General features: G+C 41.2%; 1 protein-coding gene across 3 annotated transcripts in view; it reads left to right on the top strand.

The window, feature by feature from the left end:
• Window positions 1–12,704, top strand: part of COBL (cordon-bleu WH2 repeat protein) — a 593,805-nt gene that overhangs the window by 563,043 nt on the left and 18,058 nt on the right. For all 3 annotated transcript variants that reach the window (XM_075315047.1, XM_075315048.1, XM_075315046.1), the window contains one exon: window positions 6,961–7,203. In XM_075315047.1, the coding sequence (XP_075171162.1) occupies window positions 6,961–7,203 (243 nt within the window). The remainder of the gene's footprint in view (window positions 1–6,960; window positions 7,204–12,704) is intronic.

Below are 12,704 nucleotides of genomic sequence, written 5' to 3'. Positions count from 1 at the left end.
GGGTTCTGATGGCTCTTCAGAAACCACCTTTCGAGCCTATGAAGGATATTTCTCTTTCTCGCCTTTCGCAGAAAGTGGTCTTCCTAGTAGCAGTCACATCACTTCGGAGAGTGTCTGAGCTAGCAGCGCTGTCTTGCAAAGCTCCTTTCCTGGTGTTTCACCAGGACAAGGTGGTTCTGCGTCCGGTTCCGGAATTTCTCCCTAAGGTGGTATCCTCCTTTCATCTCAATCAGGATATCTCCTTACCTTCTTTTTGTCCACATCCAGTTCACCAATGTGAAAAGGATTTGCACTTGTTAGATCTGGTGAGAGCACTCAGACTCTACATTTCTCGTACGGCGCCCCTACGCCGCTCGGATGCACTCTTTGTCCTTGTCGCTGGTCAGCGTAAAGGGTCACAGGCTTCCAAATCAACCCTGGCTCGGTGGATCAAGGAACCAATTCTCGAAGCCTACCGTTCTTCTGGGCTTCCGGTTCCCTCAGGGCTGAAGGCCCATTCTACCAGAGCCGTGGGTGCGTCCTGGGCATTGCGGCACCAGGCTACGGCTCAGCAGGTGTGTCAGGCGGCTACCTGGTCGAGCCTGCACACTTTCACGAAACACTATCAGGTGCATACCTATGCCTCGGCAGATGCCAGCCTAGGTAGGCGAGTCCTTCAGGCGGCGGTTGCTCACCTGTAGGAAGGGGCCGTTTTACGGCTCTATTACGAGGTATTATTTTACCCACCCAGGGACTGCTTTTGGACGTCCCAATTGTCTGGGTCTCCCAATGGAGCGACAAAGAAGAAGGGAATTTTGTTTACTTACCGTAAATTCCTTTTCTTCTAGCTCCAATTGGGAGACCCAGCACCCGCCCCTGTTCCCTTCGGGCTGTTGTTTTTTTGTGTACACATGTTGTTCATGTTGAATGGTTTTCAGTTTTCCGAATTTCCTTCGGATTGAATTTACTTTAAACCAATTTATAAGTTTCCTCCTTACTGCTTTTGCACCAAAACTGAGGAGCCCGTGATGCACGGGGGGGTGTATAGGCAGAAGGGGAGGGGCTTTACACTTTTAAGTGTAATACTTTGTGTGGCCTCCGGAGGCAGAAGCTATACACCCAATTGTCTGGGTCTCCCAATTGGAGCTAGAAGAAAAGGAATTTACGGTAAGTAAACAAAATTCCCTTCTTTGTATACATTTTGAGACATAATGGCTATGTTCTTTGTATGCACTTTATGGATTATGTGTATAACTCATTTGGGACACTAACCATAGTCATAGCCCTCGGTGTACTTTATTTATATACTTTTTTGTACAATTATTTGTCTCATATTTTTTCATTCACTCCTTTTTGCAAACATCTTGCAATTGCATTTTTCTGCAATTTGTGTTACCTGAACAAACAATCTTTCATATCACTGTATTGTTTAATATATATAGTGGCTATATTTTGTATGTACTTTATGGGCATTTTTAGATCTATTGGAATTGTACCCATAGCCACATTTTGTCATGTGATAGATATTCATATACGGATTCTAAACCTTGTTTTTTTGCTCCTATTTCTGCTGTGTTGTTTTCGTGGTGCAAAACACACTTTTTTATTACTGTCTACTTTGCTTTTTTAACTTTACATACTAATTAAATTTTGGATTTTATTCTTTGGTATCGGCTATTCTCTTGATAGGGCTTGTTATTGACATTTAATAGCCATTCTTCCATTTATATAATTGTGAGATATGGGTCATGCATTGTCACTAGTGGATATAAGTTCCTAATATATCTTTTGATGACATGAATTGGGTATTAATTTACAGTGCAAACCTAAAATAGATCATTTTAAAATGGTCAAAGTGGTTCATACTATTTGATAAATATGGCTTGTTAGAACTGTTTAGCTTAAGTTAATACCACCTATTAATTGGATTACTTTGTGAAAAAATTTTGGTAAATAATGGGACGCCCCTTTATCCTATAAACTACACCTCTTTTCAGTGAGATCCCCCACCCATTTGACTTGCAACTATTTAGCATATAATGAATTATGCAGATTCTTGCCATGTCACTGCATTGTTACTGTTTTGCTCCTTACATGCTAAATGTAAATTTTTATTATTTTGTTAGTATTTTTGTAAATCCACCTTTGGCTTTTAACACTGCCTGTATCCTTCTGAGCATGCTCTCCATCAGATTCAGCATGTCTCAACCAAAATCTGATACCATGTGTCTGCTACACGTTCCCAATGTTGGTCCATACAGGTCGACTCACCTGAGTATGTATACAGCTTTTTCTACAACTTTACTTACAAGTGTTTGATTGTGTTGAGTTTTGGGGACTGTGGGGGAAAATCCAGTACCTCTACTTCATTGTCATTGAACCATTACTTTACGACGCATGCTTCTGGTCATTGTCCTGCTGGACTACTATGTCGTCCTTTTGATACCCATAGTACTTGCGTGTACGAAGTAACTTGTCTTATAGAATACTCATATATAGCTCAACATTGAGCCCACCATCAATCCTGGTCAAGAATTCAATACCTTTGGCCAATTACCATATCATCAGGCTTCCTCCACCAAACTTCACAGTTCCTTTAATTTCTCAATCCATTAGCCCCTTTTTCCCTTGTTTCTTCCACACCCACTTGCACCTATCAGAGCTTAGACTTTTGACTCTTGTCCATCCCTCCAAATCCCCAATTTCCAATCTTCTACTGTCCACTTTTTGTACTTTTTTTGCAATCTCGAGCCGACACTTCTTATGATGATATTGAAGTCGAGGCTTCTTCACCATTTTTCCAGCCACCATTCCAGAATTATGTAATGTGCATCACACAGTGTTTGCACGGACCACTGTGATCTCACTATTAGGAAGCATACCAGTGACTTCCACTACTGTGTTCTCCGCTCCAGAACTAATAGACCTTGTGATGAGCCGACTTGATGAGTCCGATATTTTGCCCGGACGTCCACTTCTTGTCTTTTGAATAGTTGGACTTCATTTAATATCTTTCCAACTGTCATGAGACTCACATGATGCAGTTTGCCAATTTTCTTGGCTGAGACACCACTATTAATGAGCTGGATGATGCTGTTTCTTTTTTCTTGGGAAACTTTCTTCATGGCTGCTTCTCTATTTAAACCAATGACCTTTTGCATTGGACTCAACAAAGATTTTTCCACTACAAGGTACAAAACAGTAACAATGCAGTGTCATGACAAGAATCTGCATCGCTAATCATTTGATAAATAGTGGCAAGTAAATGTATGTATAAGATAGTCAAGATAATTGTCTATAAAATGAAGGTAGTCTCATGCTCAAAGTTGTAGTGCATGGTGAGATATGGAGCCTGAAAGATAAAAGTTCAAAACATTGTTACCGTTTTGCTCGTCAGTGTATTTTGCTTGATAACTATACCCCATTGATCCTCTTCACATAAATGGAATTAAGCTTCTGATAATGCTCTCCTGGATATCCAATTATTTGGTTGTCTATTTTTTCACATTTTTTTTATTGCATCGGTAATGGATCCTAACACTTTCACACCAAGCTTTCTATGCATGACTAGCAAAAAAGTTCTTTATTGCTGTGCATGAGCTTCTGTATACATAAGACCCCACTATGGCAGTTCTTTATTGAATAGGATATGTTAGATACACTCATGCCCAACACTACAGCCCTCCGCAAAGAATACCACTTGACTGTTAAAATGAAGATTAAGCTGTGTTTCATTCATTTGAGGCCCTGAGTTCAACAATTTATCACTTAGATTACTGGCTGCAGTCATTCTTACATAGTGAAAGATTTTAGATTTAGCATGTCGCAGAGCTCTGAGAGCTGTCCTCACACACACCAGGCTTTTAGTGTACATTTCCATAGACAGAACCTGCTAATCATAGAGGGGGCGGAGTCGTCTGAAGATCAGGCCCTGCCAGACCCAATAATGATAAAGATAAGAGGCTAATACTAACATTGCAGGTAAAAAAAAAAAAGACTGAGATAAAATAGAGACTTCAGCCCTGTATCTGTTAACTATTGCAGCATGCTGACTTCAGGTTACATTGCAAAAACCTGCTGACAGAGTCCCTTTAAGTCAGTTCCAATGAAAATAGGAATGATGCTATGCAAACATCCCAAGGGAAACTGGGTTCAGTTTTTGTGGCCTACCATGTATTGATAATACATTATGTAGATATTGTAGTGCAAGCGCTGATATTTTGATGGTTTGTATTTCAGAAAATACTGCAATCCACAGTATTAGAAATACAGTTAGGTCCAGAAATATTTGGACAGTGACACAATTTTCGCGAGTTTGGCTCTGCATGCCACCACATTGGATTTGAAATGAAACCTCTACAACAGAATTCAAGTGCAGATTGTAACGTTTAATTTGAAGGTTTGAACAAAAATATCTGATAGAAATTTTAGGAATTGTACACATTTCTTTACAAACACTCCACATTTTAGGAGGTCAAAAGTAATTGGACAAATAAACCAAACCCAAAAAAAAAATTTTTATTTTCAATATTTTGTTGCGAATCCTTTGGAGGCAATCACTGCCTTAAGTCTGGAACCCATGGACATCACCAAACGCTGGGTTTCCTCCTGCTTAATGCTTTTCCAGGCCTTTACAGCCGCAGCCTTCAGGTCTTGCTTGTTTGTGGGTCTTTCCATCTTAAGTCTGGATTTGAGCAAGTGAAATGCATGCTCAATTGGGTTAAGATCTGGTGATTGACTTGGCCATTGCAGAATGTTCCACTTTTTTGCACTCATGAACTCCTGGGTAGCTTTGGCTGTATGCTTGGGGTCATTGTCCATCTGTACTATGAAGCGCCGTCCGATCAACTTTGCGGCATTTGGCTGAATCTGGGCTGAAAGTATATCCCGGTACACTTCAGAATTCATCCGGCTACTCTTGTCTGCTGTTATGTCATCAATAAACACAACTGACCCAGTGCCATTGAAAGCCATGCATGCCCATGCCATCACGTTGCCTCCACCATGTTTTACAGAGGATGTGGTGTGCCTTGTATCATGTGCCGTTCCCTTTCTTCTCCAAACTTTTTTCTTCCCATCATTCTGGTACAGGTTGATCTTGGTCTCATCTGTCCATAGAATACTTTTCCAGAACTGAGCTGGCTTCATGAGGTGTTTTTCAGCAAATTTAACTCTGGCCTGTCTATTTTTGGAATTGATGAATGGTTTGCATCTAGATGTGAACCCTTTGTATTTACTTTCATGGAGTCTTCTCTTTACTGTTGACTTAGAGACAGATACACCTACTTCACTGAGAGTGTTCTGGACTTCAGTTGATGTTGTGAACGGGTTCTTCTTCACCAAAGAAAGTATGCGGCGATCATCCACCACTGTTGTCATCCGTGGACGCCCAGGCCTTTTTGAGTTCCCAAGCTCACCAGTCAATTCCTTTTTTCTCAGAATGTACCCGACTGTTGATTTTGCTACTCCAAGCATGTCTGCTATCTCTCTGATGGATTTTTTCTTTTTTTTCAGCCTCAGGATGTTCTGCTTCACCTCAATTGAGAGTTCCTTAGACAGCATGTTGTCTGGTCACAGCAACAGCTTCCAAATGCAAAACCACACACCTGTAATCAACACCAGACCTTTTAACTACTTCATTGATTACAGGTTAACGAGGGAGACGCCTTCAGAGTTAATTGCAGCCCTTAGAGTCCCTTGTCCAATTACTTTTGGTCCCTTGAAAAAGAGGAGGCTATGCATTACAGAGCTATGATTCCTAAACCCTTTCTCCGATTTGGATGTGAAAACTCTCATATTGCAGCTGGGAGTGTGCACTTTCAGCCCATATTATAAATATAATTGTATTTCTGAACATGTTTTTGTAAACAGCTAAAATAACAAAACTTGTGTCACTGTCCAAATATTTCTGGACCTAACTGTAGCTATTCTTACCATCAGAATGTGATAAATCAGCTTATGAACTTAGGAATGTCAGTTAAAATTATCTGATGATCAATTTCAGATTAAGGCCGCTTTACACGCAACGACATCGCTAACGAGATATCGCTAGGGTCACAAAATTGGCGACGCACATCCAGCCTCGTTAGCGACGTCGTTGCATGTGACACTTACGAGCGACCGCTAACGATCCCAAATACTTACCAAATTGTTGATCGTTGACACGTCGCTCATTTCCCAAATATCGTTGCTCGTTCAGGACGCAGGTTGTTCGTCGTTCGTCGTTCCTGAGGCAGCACACATCGCTACGTGTGATACCCCGGGAACGATGAACAACAGCGTTCCTGCGTCCTCCGGTAACGAGGTGGGAGTGATGTGAATGCGGCTGCTCTCCGCCCCTCCGCTTCTATTGGTGGCCCGCTGATTGACGTCACTATGACGCTGCACGAACCGCCCCCTTAAAAAAAGAGGTTGTTCGCCGGCCACAGCAACGTCGCTCAGATGCTCATGTTTAATTTAGGAATAGCGAAGACACAAATACGTATAATTTTAATTAATAATTTCAAGTGGATATCTGGTCAGATTATGTAGTGTAAGAAGGATAAGATGGTCAGAGATACACTTCTTTCCACCTCCCTGGCCTTGCTGCTGGCAGCAGTGAATGGCTATGAACAGCAGGTCACCAGATGGTGACTTTTGTGAGTAGCCCCACACAGAAGAGCAGATCTGGATTGGGGTAAGGTTGGAACCCATGGATCTTATTTACTGCCTTAGTGTGATATTTGGGGAAAAGCTTTGTTTGTCATTATACTCGTAATAGGGGCTCTGGGTGTCACTACTGTGAGGGGGTGGCAGCTGGATGTGGTTCACAACCCTGTCTCAGATCTAAATGTGGTTTGCGTCCCTCTTTCAGAGCTGAATATGGCTCTCATGGTCAGAAAGGTTGGGGAGCTCTAGTTTATAGATACACAAGTGACTATTATTTGATAAGGTGAATTCCATTCTTTTTTTGAAAGTTAACAAATATGTTTTGTTTGCTAGGTGTCTTCTACTGCATCGGATGAACTCCAGACCTTGAGAAGTGTAGAAACATTGAAGTCTAATGAATTTTCTGCAACAGATACATCCATCCCCCCCCCACCTTGTTCACCACCTCCTCCACCTCCACCCATACTAAATGCAGCAGCAAAGTCGCCACCAATCTCTCCAAACAGTCCAGTGGATGCAAGAGAAGCTTTGTTAGAAGCAATTCGTTCAGGTTCAGGGGCTTCCAGATTGAAAAAGGTACATGTATGCAAATTAGATTGGCTAAGAACTAACTTCACAGAAAACCTCACATATAATAATAATAATAATAATAATAATAATAATTTGTTTTTATAATATATGTTTGCTGTATTTTTGTCTCTTTATATTTAACATGGACCTGGTGTCCATGTGAAAAGAATTATACCACATGCTTATGTCTTGTGTGTCTTGCGTATACAAGTATATGGATGTGCAGAAAAAATAATCAGATCTCATTTGGATCATTCATTTAGTATCTGATTTTTATGATTACATTGCCATTATTAACCTAGGAAGTTGTACTTGTATGTATTTATACATGTATATTTTAAAATGCTTGTGTATAAGTATGGATGCTACAAAGGCATAAAATATGGACACATGGATGATACACAGAGGGCACAAGGATGACAATATGGATGAAAATTGTCCGAGTTTTCTGGATGAAATTTGGACAATTATTCATATGCTCATCTGACCCTGGCCAAAATTTGTATATATTTTTGTTTTGATGCAGGGCCGAAGTACAAGGAGCATCATTTATGTATCTTTGGTCTTTTGTTTGATCTGGCATTGATCTGTACTCTGACCATAAACTCATTTGTTTTGTTAAAATTGTCTTTTAGCTTGCATGAGCAATCAAACTCATTGGCCATGTGCACACTTTGAGTATTTGATGAGTTTTTTTACCTCAGTATTTGTAAAAAAATTCAGAAGTTCTGCGTGTGTTTCTATTAGGTTGCGTGCCTACGATCAGTGTTTTGCATGTTGAGTGTTTCAGTTGCATCCAAAATGCTGAGTTGTACAGTACCATCACAGTGGACGGGATTTCTAGAAATCCCATGCCCACTGTGCATGTACAGCCCATAACGTAAACTGATCTGTGGTGCGGCTCTCCGACCCACAAGCATGTCAGGTCATTGCCGCAGACATGCAAGCGTTGTCAGCAGGGAGAACAGAAGAGAGAGACTGCAACTGCCGGAGCCTGGATCATGGGCACAGGCAGCTGCGGTCTCCTGTGGAGAAGACTCATGGCCCCACAGGTCAGGGCCCGCAGCATCCAGGACACAGCAGGTCCTGATCATGTGCCAATACCCCTATACTTTTCCTCTGACTTTGCCACGCCTGGTTTTGTCTTACAAATATTGAAGTAAAAATCTCATCAAATGCTGAATGTGTGCACATGTCTTTAGGCTACAATTCCACAATGAGTTTTTGGTGAGGTTTTGAAGTTGGGAAATTTCTGCTGCAGTTCTGCACCTATCATGCAAGTTAGGTTACTTTAGTTTTTGAATCATACTATGATACGTGTTTTAATACTGTATTGGGGGGAGGCAGAAGATCATGAGCACCTGATATTGTCTACCTGTCACATTGGATATTATTCTATGCCTATGCTGTGTTTCTCTGAGCTCCTATCCCAACACAGCACAGTCATAAAATGGGGCACATTCACCAGCCCCTATGTTTTATACTGTTGGTGATAAAACCCCTAATTGGCTGTCACCAGTTGATCAGATTGATGCAGGGCATTATGGGAAAGCCCACACTGCCACGCCAGATGCCATTAGCTTGCTCACTGAATGTGCAGCATGTGTGAAATGGCACTAGGCATTTTTTTTCTGATCCTCATGAATCAAATTGCAGGTTTTTTTAATTTGTGTGGAACCACGGATTTTAGCTCAAATTTGATCCACTCATGTCAACAGCTATTCTATAAATTGCTGCTTTTTGCATTACTGCATTAAAGGGAACCTGTCACCAGCATTTTCCCCTATAAGCTGTGGCTACCACCAGTGTTCTTTTATATACATCATTCCAGAATACTGTTTATAAGAGCCGAGTCCACTGTGTAGAATTTAAAAAACACTTTTATAAGACTCACCTAAGGGGGCGGTCCGGTCCGATGGGTGTCGCTGCTCTCCTGTCCGGTGCCTCCTCTCCGGCGATCGCTGTCCTCCTTCTTCTGAGGCCTGTGTGCATGACGCGTCCTACGTCATGGACAGTAGCCAGCATTGAGGTTCTGCGTAGACGCACTTTGATCTGCTGTGCTCGGGGCAGATCATAGTATTGTAGTGTCCATGCGCGGGCGGTCTTTAACCTTTCCTCGCGCCTGCACATTACAGTACTTTGATCTGTCCTCTGCAGGACTGCAATGTCGGCTTGTGTGGATGACATAGACGCGTCATCCACACTGGGGTGGGAAGAAGGAGGACAGAGATTGCAGCGGACCGGAGAGCAGCAACACCCATTGGACTGGACCGCCCCTCTAGGTAAGTATTATAAAAGTGTTTTTCATGTTATGCAGCACAGCCTGGGCTCTTAGATACAGTACTTAGAATGCTGTATATACGAGCTCAGTGGTGGTGGCCACAGCTTATAGTCGCCAAATCTGTTGGCAGGTTTCCTTTAATGTTACTGAGGTGGACAGGCCTATCTCAAACCTAATCTAATCATGCCCTTGAACTTACCCTATTGCCCTTTGAATTCTAGTTATGTTGCTGTTTTCTGCCACTCATGTAAAGCACTGAGAGTTCAAAGTGTCTTGTATATATTGCCAAATGGAAGTGTACTGTATTTTCAATTGACATTATAGGTAACAGGCTTATGTTTTATCAATTTTCCTTGAATTTCTATCTAATTCTATACTATAAATCTCTCTGATAAAGTATTTTGCATATAATGTAAACTCCTTGTCTGCTAAAAAGTTTATTTTTCAAATTTCCCTCCAGTAGCCTTCATTATAAAAGTTGATCCGGTTTTGGAAACCATTTAAAATCATAACATTTGCAGTTGGCCTTTTTGTACAGTTTGAAATGCCGCTAGGTTTTTGTCACTTACTCATTTGAGTGCTTACACCTAGGAACCATAAGTCTGAGAGGTGTATGATGTTTCATCCCAGTAACAAAAGTAATCTGCATGTTTATTTCCAGTCCTTAATAATCATATTTACATCTCAAAAGCCATGATGTTAATTTTACAGGCCTGCAAGGGTAAAATTGTTTGTAAAGTAAATGGTACAGTCAGGGCCAGAAATATTTGGACAGTGACACAAGTTTTGTTATTTTAGCTGTTTACAAAAACATGTTCAGAAATACAATTATATATATAATATGGGCTGAAAGTGCACACTCCCAGCTGCAATATGAGAGTTTTCACATCCAAATCGGAGAAAGGGTTTAGGAATCATAGCTCTGTAATGCATAGCCTCCTCTTTTTCAAGGGACCAAAAGTAATTGGACAATGGACTCTAAGGGCTGCAATTAACTCTGAAGGCGTCTCCCTCGTTATCCTGTAATCAATGAAGTAGTTAAAAGGTCTGGGGTTGATTACAGGTGTGTGGTTTTGCATTTGGAAGCTGTTGCTGTGACCAGACAACATGCGGTCTAAGGAACTCTCAATTGAGGTGAAGCAGAACATCCTGAGGCTGAAAAAAAAGAAAAAATCCATCAGAGAGATAGCAGACATGCTTGGAGTAGCAAAATCAACAGTCGGGTACATTCTGAGAAAAAAGGAATTGACTGGTGAGCTTGGGAACTCAAAAAGGCCTGGGCGTCCACGGATGACAACAGTGGTGGATGATCGCCGCATACTTTCTTTGGTGAAGAAGAACCCGTTCACAACATCAACTGAAGTCCAGAACACTCTCAGTGAAGTAGGTGTATCTGTCTCTAAGTCAACAGTAAAGAGAAGACACCATGAAAGTAAATACAAAGGGTTCATATCTAGATGCAAACCATTCATCAATTCCAAAAATAGACAGGCCAGAATTAAATTTGCTGAAAAACACCTCATGAAGCCAGCTCAGTTCTGGAAAAGTATTCTATGGACAGATGAGACCAAGATCAACCTGTACCAGAATGATGGGAAGAAAAAAGTTTGGAGAAGAAAGGGAACGGCACATGATCCAAGGCACACCACATCCTCTTTAGAACATGGTGGAGGCAACGTGATGGCATGGGCATGCATGGCTTTCAATGGCACTGGGTCACTTGTGTTTATTGATGACATAACAGCAGACAAGAGTAGCCAGATGAATTCTGAAGTGTACAGGGATATACTTTCAGCCCAGATTCAGCCAAGTGCCGCAAAGTTGATCGGATGGCGCTTCATAGTACAGATGGACAATGACCCTAAGCATACAGCCAAAGCTACCCAGGAGTTCATGAGTGCAAAAAAGTGGAACATTCTGCAATGGCCAAGTCAATCACCAGATCTTAACCCAATTGAGCATGCATTTCGCTTGCTCAAATCCAGACTTAAGACGGAAAGACTCACAAACAAGCAAGACCTGAAGGCTGCGGCTGTAAAGGCCTGGCAAAGCATTAAGAAGGAGGAAACCCAGCGTTTGGTGATGTCCATGGGTTCCAGACTTAAGGCAGTGATTGCCTCCAAAGGATTCGCAACAAAATATTGAAAATAAAAATATTTTGTTTGGGTTTGGTTTATTTGTCCAATTACTTTTGACCTCCTAAAATGTGGAGTGTTTGTAAAGAAATGTGTACAATTCCTACAATTTCTATCAGATATTTTTGTTCAAACCTTCAAATTAAAAGTTACAATCTGCACTTGAATTCTGTTGTAGAGGTTTCATTTGAAATCCAATGTGGTGGCATGCAGAGCCCAACTCGCGAAAATTGTGTCACTGTCCAAATATTTCTGGACCTAACTGTAATTGTCACATACTTTTGATCAATGAACTCAGTAAAAATATCGAAAAAATTCCATCATAACCAGTTTTTACCCAAACACTGACTCCATAGGCTTTATCTTGCACTATTCTTTGACCCATTTATGTGACCTTTGGTAGATGATTTTTATCTCATTAGATTTGTTAAAACTTAATGGACGTTGTGCTGTGATTGGCTGCTGTGTGCTGTGTATAATCCGCCTGTGAGTCTCCATATATTTACTATACACATACATACAATTCCACATACATATACACACACGAAAACATACACACATTATGTATATATGTATTATTTATATACAGTGTGTCCACCCATATCCTGTCCACCGCCATTAACTTGAGAACGGCGGCAGCTATAGGCATGGAAGTGGTGTCTAGGTATAGTAAAGTAGCCATGCGCTGTGCAATGAAACCACCTATAGCGCCACCTGGTGGAAAACAACGGAGTTAGCATTTTTATCTCGAAAATGGAACAAGATAGAGAAAAAAAGGATTTAATAAATTGTAGGGCATCATCAATTCAATACGAATCGACACCTTACATACAGAAATGCTATGATATAAAACCCATGACCCCCCAAAACATTGAATGCTGGTCACGCATATGGCGCTCATTTAACTTTGATGCTCAAAGTGGCCACCGTCAGCTGCAATGCACATCTGGACTTTGGACAGCATACTGTATCTTGCTGCATGTTGTGCAATATAGTACATGACACGTTTGCATAAGCATCTGTAATACGTCGTCATAGGTCCTGCAATGTTGGTGGAGGGGTCGTATACACCTGCTGTTTGATGTGACTTC

This window comes from Anomaloglossus baeobatrachus, chromosome 6 (genome assembly GCF_048569485.1).
Source record: "Anomaloglossus baeobatrachus isolate aAnoBae1 chromosome 6, aAnoBae1.hap1, whole genome shotgun sequence".
Lineage (NCBI taxonomy): Eukaryota > Metazoa > Chordata > Amphibia > Anura > Aromobatidae > Anomaloglossus > Anomaloglossus baeobatrachus.
The sequence above is the reverse complement of the archived record's forward strand: the minus strand, read 5'-3'. Positions and strand labels throughout refer to the sequence as shown.